This window comes from Nuphar pumila, chromosome 8, assembly GCF_984573655.1.
Source record: "Nuphar pumila chromosome 8, dmNupPumi1.hap1.1, whole genome shotgun sequence".
NCBI lineage: Eukaryota > Viridiplantae > Streptophyta > Magnoliopsida > Nymphaeales > Nymphaeaceae > Nuphar > Nuphar pumila.
In genome coordinates, this window is record NC_143256.1 from 9,702,359 (window position 1) to 9,711,473 (window position 9,115).

Consider the following 9,115-nt stretch of genomic DNA (forward strand, 5'->3'; position numbering starts at 1 on the left):
TGAAATAGTTGAATATAGTCGACCGTTTGTGGCCTGATTTTCAACCTAAGAATTGAGAAAGCTCCCAAGTATAATTTTGATATATTTTTGTTAAGCTTTGTAAGCTAGTCTTGAGCTAGACGAAGCCCTCGATTCGTCTTGTAATAACGTAAAGTGATTAATGAAAATTACAACGCACGCAGACACAAGTGACACCGAGTAAAGTCAAAAAAGCCAGAGGAGCTCAAAAGAATAGCTCAGCAACTCTAAACTTTTATGCTAAGAGGCTAATAGCTCAATCAATCCTAAAAATATGATCTCACCAGCAGGCATAACGTTGAGCTTTTCTTTTCTTTTTTTTTCCCACGTGATTTTAGTGCTGAAAATTCTTACCACACCCACGTGATCGGATAGGAAATGGTAGGGAGAGATTATAAGCCAGCACAACGATAAAGGGAAAACCAAGAAGAGAATCAGAGAGAGAGAGAGAGAGAGAGAGAGAGATATGGAGACGTCTTCTTCGCCTTCACCGTTCCAGGTCCATTACCCTCAGCAGCCACTGCCGTCTTCTTACTCGTTCCAAGACCGGCTGCAGCTCCTGGTCCAGATCCGGCCCGAGTGGTGGGCTTACGCCCTCTTCTGGCAGGCCTCCCACGACCCGAGCGGCAGGATCGTGCTGGATTGGGGTGACGGCCACTACAGGGGGCCCCGGAAGGATCTGGAGGCCGCCGCCGGAGGCCTCCTCCGACAGAGGTCGCTGTCCTCACTCCGCGAGGAGAGGCGCCGGGTCCTGCACGACATCCAGCAGCTCATCATGTCCAACCCGGAGATGGACGGCTCCATGGATGGCGAGGTCACCGACGCCGAGTGGTTCTACGTGGTGTCGCTGGCCCGCTCCTTCTCGCCCGACGACGGCGTCGTCTTCGACGCCTTCGCGTCGGGGGCGTGCGTGTGGCTCTCCGACCCGCAGGGGCTGCACAGCTACACGTGCGAGCGCACCCGCGACGCGCTGCTCCACGGCATACAGACCCTAGTCTTCGTGCCCCTTAGAGGTGGGGTGCTCGAGCTGGGCTCTGCGGACGTCGTGCCGGAGAACCACGCCCTCCTCCAGACCGTCGCCTCGCTGTTTCAGCCGGAGATCGGGCTGAACACCAGAGATGGCGCTGCTGCTGCCGGTGGAATAACTGGCGTGTCGATTGTTGGGGGCAACGGAAGTGAGGTGGGGGACGGGAGCCGTAGGATCGGGGAGATCTCCTCCCATCCGACGGTGGTGTCCTCGTGCCTCGACTCGGAGCACTCGGAAGTGGCGGAGGAGACGATGGTGGCGAAGAGCCCCAAGAAAAGAGGGAGGAAGCCCGGGAACGGCCTGGAGGTGCCGCTCAACCACGTTGAGGCCGAGCGGCAGAGGAGGGAGAAGCTCAACCACCGGTTCTACGCGCTCCGCTCCGTCGTTCCCAACGTGTCCAGGATGGACAAGGCCTCCCTCTTGGAGGACGCCGTCTCGTATATCAAGGGACTGAAGGAGAAGGTAGAGGCGTTGGAGATGGCGCTAGGAAGAGAGGAAAGAGGGGAAGATTTGCTCGAATTTGGTCACAGCAATAACAATAGTTACAGTAATGATGGCGGCCGTGGTGGTAATAATGATGATAACAGTGACAAGGCTGATAGCGGGGATACTCATAAAGGGTGTTCTGAATGTGGGGTTTTGGAGATCGAGGTGAAGATCCTGGGGTTGGATGCTATGATTAAGGTGCAGAGTGAGAACCGGAACTATCCGGCGACCGCCTTGATGAAGGCTCTGGAGGAGCTGAAGCTGGTGGTTCACCACGCGAGCGTGACAACGGTGAGCGAAACGATGCTTCAGAACGTGGTGGTGAGAGTCTCCGACAAGCTCATGACTAATCAGAGTCTGAGGTCGGCGCTATATAAGAGGATGCACAGGTGCTAGACCATCGAAAGGCCGTAAGGTATGCGCCTCCTGACCCCAGTCATCTCTCATCTCTCTCTCTCTTTCTCAGCTATTACTTTGGAGGAGACCTTAAAGGTTAATTTTACTTTTTTACATCATGTTACTTGTGCGCAGCAAAATAAAAACCATCTAGAACATTTGGAAGTTACCTAGAACAAGAAGGTGAATTAAGGGTCATATTGAAAAATATGGCATTCCCCCGCCACAGTGACAAAAGTTAAAAACGGAAAATATCGGCAGCCAAAAAATCGTGAAATTTTGATTTTTTTTAAAAACTAGTGTTTTTTCGGCAAAATTCTTGGCATGCAATAAAAAATAAACTAAAAATATAAAAAATTGATTCCTATAAGAAAATCTAAATAAAAAATATTTAAAAATCAAAACCACAGTTTTGTTAACCATAAATAGCCAATAAAAATATAAATATCGCGTTTAAAACGTGACATTTATGTTTTTTGTTGAAAAGATGACGAGAAATTGAAAATATCGTGAGAAATTACCGTTTTTAACTTTTGGGTAATTTTCACGATATTTTTCCCAAGATTTGTAACTATGTCTCGCGCCATCAATCTGTGAGATGATATAATCTAGTGTATGTTGAAAAAGATAAAATGCAAGGCATGTTTCAAGTAAGACGAAGAAAGCAATATTCTTTTTATTTTGCTGTATGTTCCCCCCGGATGATTCACTGAATCCCACGTCTGTGTTCGAGGCTTTGAATGAGCACCACGTATACAAGCACATGGGGCTCGTATTTCCATGTATGTTGACATAACTTTGCATCGGACTCTGGTGTTGTTGCAAAGACTTAAGTACCGTTTTTTGTTATTCTTCTCATAAAGTGATGGTTTGAGAAAATGACAAAAATGCCCTTCATTCAAAAAAGAAAAAACAAACAGTTCAAAAAAAGGACAAACATGTCCTCCATCTAGAAAGTCGAGGATGATGTTGACTCTTCAAAGTCTTCTTCTTCTTTCTCCGTTCAAAAAAAGGACAAACATGTCCTCCATCCAGAAAGTCGAGGATGATGTTGACTCTTCAAAGTCTTCTTCTTCTTTCTTCGTTCAAAAAAAGGACAAACATGTCCTTCATCCAGAAAGTTGAGGATGATGTTGACTCTTCAAAGTCTTCTTCTTCTTTCTCCGTAAAACACTGTAAAACCCTCTCTCTCTCTCTAGAGAAGAAATCAAGGGAGACAAAGAGTTCTCCCTGGAGAAGGTCATGAACATCAACCCTCTCACTCTCTCTCCCTTCTCTCTCTACTTATGTGCACATCTAACAGACGATCCTATATTGCTTCATCAAACACCGACTGACCTGACACTGACTGTAGCATCGTTCAACTTGAAGAGTTGTGGAGTCTGATTCAGAGTTTTTGCCCCTTACAGAAGAAGGGTTTAGGGGCTCCTCTCAGCGTGGGTAGCATCGTTCAACTTGATTCGTTGTGGAGCCTGATTTAGAGTTTTTGCCCTTACAGGAGGGGAGCCAATTTTTTTGGGGGCCTTCCAACAGCGATTTATAGTGTTATCGGGCTTTCCTACAACGATTTGTAGTATTTTCGGGTCTCCAATGAGCCCCCACAACGATTTATAGTGTTATCCGGCTTTTCAACAGCGATTTGTAGTGTCTTTCGCAAATCGCTATAGCGATTTATAGTGTTTTTGAATCTCACTATAGCGATTTGTAGTGTCTTCCTCAAATCGCTATAGCGATTTATAGTGTTTTTGAATCTCACTATAGCGATTTGTAGTGTCTTCCGGAAATCGCTATAGCAATTTATAGTGTTTTTGAATCTCACTATAGCGATTTGTAGTGTCTTCCGTAAATCGCTATAGCGATTTATAGTGTTTTTGAATCTCACTATAGTGATTTGTAGTGTCTTCCGCAAATCGCTATAGCGATTTATAGTGTTATTCAGTAAGCAAATCGCTGTAAATAGTTATCCGAATTAGGACCAACTTGTCAGGGTCATATTTTTTTAACCGAAGGTCATATTTCAAATCCGTAAAAAATGGTGTCTTCGTTATTGAGTCTAGTTTAATCCTGTAGATTTTAAGCAATTTCTATTGTCATTTCATTCTCCATTTTAACTAAAAACCAGACCCTTATTATTTTGTGTTATTTGAGTTGCACAACACCATTCTCGCTTGACATCCACATCTTGATTCTGGCATGCTCCCTGTTGGATTTTCCATTGATTTCTTCCAACCTTGCTTGGAACAAACATATGTCTTTCTCACCACGACACCCTGTGCATTTTTTGACCACGACACTCGGGACCCGTGCCGAGGGGGAGCCCCCGAACCCCCCTCCTGTAAGAGCAAAAACTCTAAATCAGGCTCCACAACGAATCAAGTTGAACGATGCTACCCACGCTGTGAGGAGCCCCCAAACCCTTCTTCTGTAAGGGCAAAAACTCTGAATCAGGCTGCACAACGAATCAAGTTGAACGATGCTATCCACGTTGGAAAGAGCCCCCAAACCCTCCCCCTATAAGGGTAAAAACTCTGAATCAGACTCCACAACTCATCAAGTTGAATGATGCTACCCACGCTGGGAGGAGCCCTCAGACCCCCCTTCTGTAAGGGTAAAAACTCTGAATCAGACTCCACAACTCTTCAAGTTGAATGATGCTACCCACGCTTGGAGGAGCCCTCAGACCCCCATTTTCTATAAGGGTAAAAACTTTGAATCAGACTTCACAACTCTTCATGTTGAATGATGTTACCCACGTTGGGAGGAGCCCCCAGACCCCTCTCCTGTAAGGGTAAAAACTCTGAATCAGGATTTACAACTCATTTAGTTGAATGATGCTACCCACGCTGGGATGAACCCCCAAACCCTCCTCCTGTAAGGGTAAAAACTCTGAATCAGGCTCCACAACAGTCAATGTGCAGGTCAGTCGGTGCTTGATAGAGCAATGTAAGATCTTCTGTTGGATATGCATAGAAGCAGAAATAGAAGGGAGAGAGAGAGTGAGAGGGTTGATGTTCATGGCCTCCTCCAGGAGAGATTTCTTTCTCAGATAATTCTGCAGTGCAGAGACTGGGTCTTAAATAATCATCTTCGGGGCACTTAAGTCTTTACAACCACTCCTTTTCAAGAATCGTCATTTTTTTGGCACCAATGGAGGAGAGGGTACTTAAGTCTTTGCAATCGCATCAAACTCCAACGCTAATTAATGCTGACAAACATGGGGATACGAGACGCACATGCTTACATATGTGGTGCTCTTTGGGACCCCCGAACATGAGATGTAGCTAACTGCCCTATTCGGGGGGGAACATATAACCTGCTTCGGTAAGGTATGCGCCTCCTGACCCCAGTCATCTCTCATCTCTCTCTCTCTTTCTCAGCTATTACTTTGGAGGAGACCTTAAAGGTTAATTTTACTTTTTTACATCATGTTACTTGTGCGCAGCAAAATAAAAACCATCTAGAACATTTGGAAGTTACCTAGAACAAGAAGGTGAATTAAGGGTCATATTGAAAAATATGGCATTCCCCCGCCACAGTGACAAAAGTTAAAAACGGAAAATATCGGCAGCCAAAAAATCGTGAAATTTTGATTTTTTTTAAAAACTAGTGTTTTTTCGGCAAAATTCTTGGCATGCAATAAAAAATAAACTAAAAATATAAAAAATTGATTCCTATAAGAAAATCTAAATAAAAAATATTTAAAAATCAAAACCACAGTTTTGTTAACCATAAATAGCCAATAAAAATATAAATATCGCGTTTAAAACGTGACATTTATGTTTTTTGTTGAAAAGATGACGAGAAATTGAAAATATCATGAGAAATTACCGGTTTTAACTTTTGGGTAATTTTCACTATGTTTTTCCCAAGATTTGTAACTATGTCTCGCGCCATCAATCTGTGAGATGATATAATCTAGTGTATGTTGAAAAAGATAAAATGCAAGGCATGTTTCAAGTAAGACAAAGAAAGCAATATTCTTTTTCTGGTATTCTTTTAGCTTTCCACTCTGGAGTGTCCCTTCTCGTTGGCTCTTTTCAGCTTTCTATTTTGGAGTCTCCTTTCTCCACTATCCAGTAATCCCTTCCCCTTAAAAATGCAGACATTAATTTGATTGGCTGTGCATAAATAGGAGATGTGTTAAGGGGTCAGTGGATCCCGATTGCTTTCTCCAAGAAGATGCCATTTTAGAAATGAACTCTTGCCAAAGACCCCATAAACTTCCGCATGTTATTACCAGAAGCTTTTATCTGTGTATTTTCAGAAAAAGCTCAATATTTATTCGTCAATTGATTGAACAGTCTCTGGAACAAGGCTGTGAACCAAGTCAGGTTGATGGAGAAGATCCTAACTTGTTTCAAGTCCATGTTTGATCTTCTGCAGCATTAATATTGTATGCCTCAGCGACAGAAATAAAGATGCTAACTATTTTACCAGGAGTGTGAAACTTTCTATAGAGAATTAAGCACTCCACTTCCTTCACTGCCCGGAGTACTACAACGTGATGAACAAGTGGAAAATTGATTTGAAAAGAAATTGGAACAATCATATATCATTTGTATATTATCTCAGAGTATGAACATCTAGTCCTTTGGTATGCATTTTGAGTGTAACAAACAAATGCTTAATTAATTTTATAGTGGATATACTTTGACTATACATAGTTTCCCATGCATTGTATTATCATAGAATATAGTCTGATTCAGCTTAGCCAAGCTCTGCCCAGTTGACTGTTTATGGTCTTTGGTATTGCTGAAGCTTATGTGCATGCTGGGTCTTCATTGGCATGCATTTCATATGGTACAGGTGTTTTCCCTTTCATAATTATAAAAAATAGATGGCTTGCTCTTACAGCCTCTTCAGCAATGATAGTTTCGAACTTAGATTAGGTTGATTGCAACAGTTCTAACATATTTTGGTATTAAACTACATTTATGCTTTTGTTGAAATACTTGTTAGACGGTGGTGCATTTTAAAATGTATAAAAAGCGGGAAGTGACAAATTAAAAAATATAAAAGAATTGAATGTGAATCAAAACGTAACACAAATAAAAACTAAAATAAAAGTAACTTCTTAAATTTCATGATTTTTTGGTGTAAGAATTAAATTTGTAACAAAATCTAAAATTGGTGACGGTCAATTTAGAGAAAGCACATAGAAGTGAGTGAGAAGCGTGAGAAAAAACACATAAAAAACATGAAAAGTAGAGTGAAAGAACATATAAGAATAAATGATGCTTCTGAAAAGCACAGGACAAGCACGAGAGAATCAAGTTTCATAAGCAAGAAGTATTGTGCTTCCAAAGTGAGTTTCCAGGAAGCGGGCTTCCCATCTATTTAAGAAGCTTTCGGTAACTCTTGTATTTACATATGCTGTCAAACTTACGGGGTTAACAAAAACTGACCTTTTGTTTTTAGCTTATATAGTTCAACATATAAACAAATTTAGATTTATGTGGGGCATATCATCATATGTCTTATTACCTTTTGTTATTCAAAAAGGCTGAGATATTTCTTGATCATGAGATCTCTATAAGCCTCTCTTCATCATCAGTGCATCAAATTGTTATGCCATCAATAGTTTGTGCAATAACCAAAATTTAACTTTTCAGCCAATTAATTTAATAAAATTGTTTGGTTTGCATAATCATATTATGTAAACCACTTAATTCCTTGACTCAAATTTTTATCATTTTTTCAGCGTTGAAGAAAAATCCATATTATTTGGATTGGCTTGCATTGCTTTTAAGATAGATTTGGTAAAATCATGCCCCGTTTTATTTAATTCACATTTTTAAGTAATGTGATGTAAATATTTTGAATAGTTCAAACAATTTTCAAGTATGGAACATGAACACACTCATCTGTTAGTAGTTTAGATTAGTACTTTAGTGGCATGAATTTTATATTGGAATCCTGATATTGCACTATCAAAAAGTTTGAAGGCCTTTTCTAAACCATGGAAAATCAAATTTAGTTGTTAAGGTGTGTTATATCTTGTTTATGTTTGTCATTAAATGACTAATTCTTATTTTTTCTTGTTTTTACTGTTGGTAGGTTTTCCTTCTAATAGGCCGGGGAGTCATGCACCTTTGTAACTCTACTACATTAGTGTCAAACCAATCATGGAGATTTGGACTGTGACCTTAAAGATTATTTGTTTAATGATATTTTTAAATGAAATCTCCGTAGGTTGAGCAATAAAAGAATCCCAATGTGAGTATCCTAAAATGATGCTGTATTAAAGTGCTTACCTATAAAGAAGTATGAATTTGCAATATTATAAAAGTGAAAAAAGAAAGAGGTTAATATGTTTGATGGGCAAATTACACCAGTGCCTAACCAAAAGCAGTATCAGTAATGTTAATGGCCAAACGGGGTCTACCATTAAAAAGAAAGAGTATATGCAACTTCTGGTTAGTTCCTAGTAAGTGAAAACGATTTGGATCCCATTGTTGCAGTTTAATTTAGAGCTTGTTACACTATTGCTGAAAAACAAAAAGCCTGAATCATATTGTTAACACAGTGAAATACACAGAAGAAGTCGGATTTGAAGCAGATGAGTTTAGGGGTTCATCACTCGTGCAGTCATTGTTCACATTTGGATATTTATCTTTTGTGACAATTCTCAAGATGATCAGTATTCTCTTCAATTGAGTAGGGTGCACATGAAATGCAAAGAGACTGGAAACAAAAGATTTACGCACTATTGCATGCCAAACCAAGTGGGGAATAAAATGGCAAAAAATATGCCATTGATTGCATGATAAAGCTTGCTCACTTGCCTGTAAAAGTTCACTTGACTAGTACATGAAAGATGCATGAACGCGCATGTTTCTATCCATATAAAAGCATTTGAACAGTATTAGTAACTTAGAAAAATTGTTTGACATGATTGGACAGTCATTATAGTAATCTGGATGAACATTTTACAAATCATAAAGCACTCAAAATCTTTTGAGCTCACTAACACATTTGTCATTGGTGCCAGCCCCGGGTCTTTCGAAACTAGATTGTGATGGGGTAGATCATTGCAATTGTTGGTCTTCAAAAAAGAAATTCTTAGTAAGCATGAATCATCAGCTTGCATTTACTACGTCCCTATTTTTTGTACACACCGCTCATAGCTCCTACCGATTGAATGGTCTGGTGAAGTGTTTGGATCATGGCAATTGAGGCAGTTTGCCG

The 9,115-nt window shown here is 40.6% G+C and overlaps 1 protein-coding gene across 1 annotated transcript; it reads left to right on the forward strand.

Moving 5' to 3' along the window:
* The first annotated feature begins 460 nt into the window (after nucleotides 1-460).
* On the forward strand, nucleotides 461-8,256 carry LOC149829576 (transcription factor MYC3-like). The gene is made up of 2 exons (XM_090016023.1): nucleotides 461-1,946; nucleotides 7,985-8,256. The coding sequence occupies exon 1, from the start codon at nucleotides 485-487 to the stop codon at nucleotides 1,925-1,927; it is 1,443 nt and encodes a 480-aa protein (XP_089872149.1). The 5' UTR covers nucleotides 461-484; the 3' UTR covers nucleotides 1,928-1,946; nucleotides 7,985-8,256.
* Nucleotides 8,257-9,115: the final 859 nt, after the last annotated feature.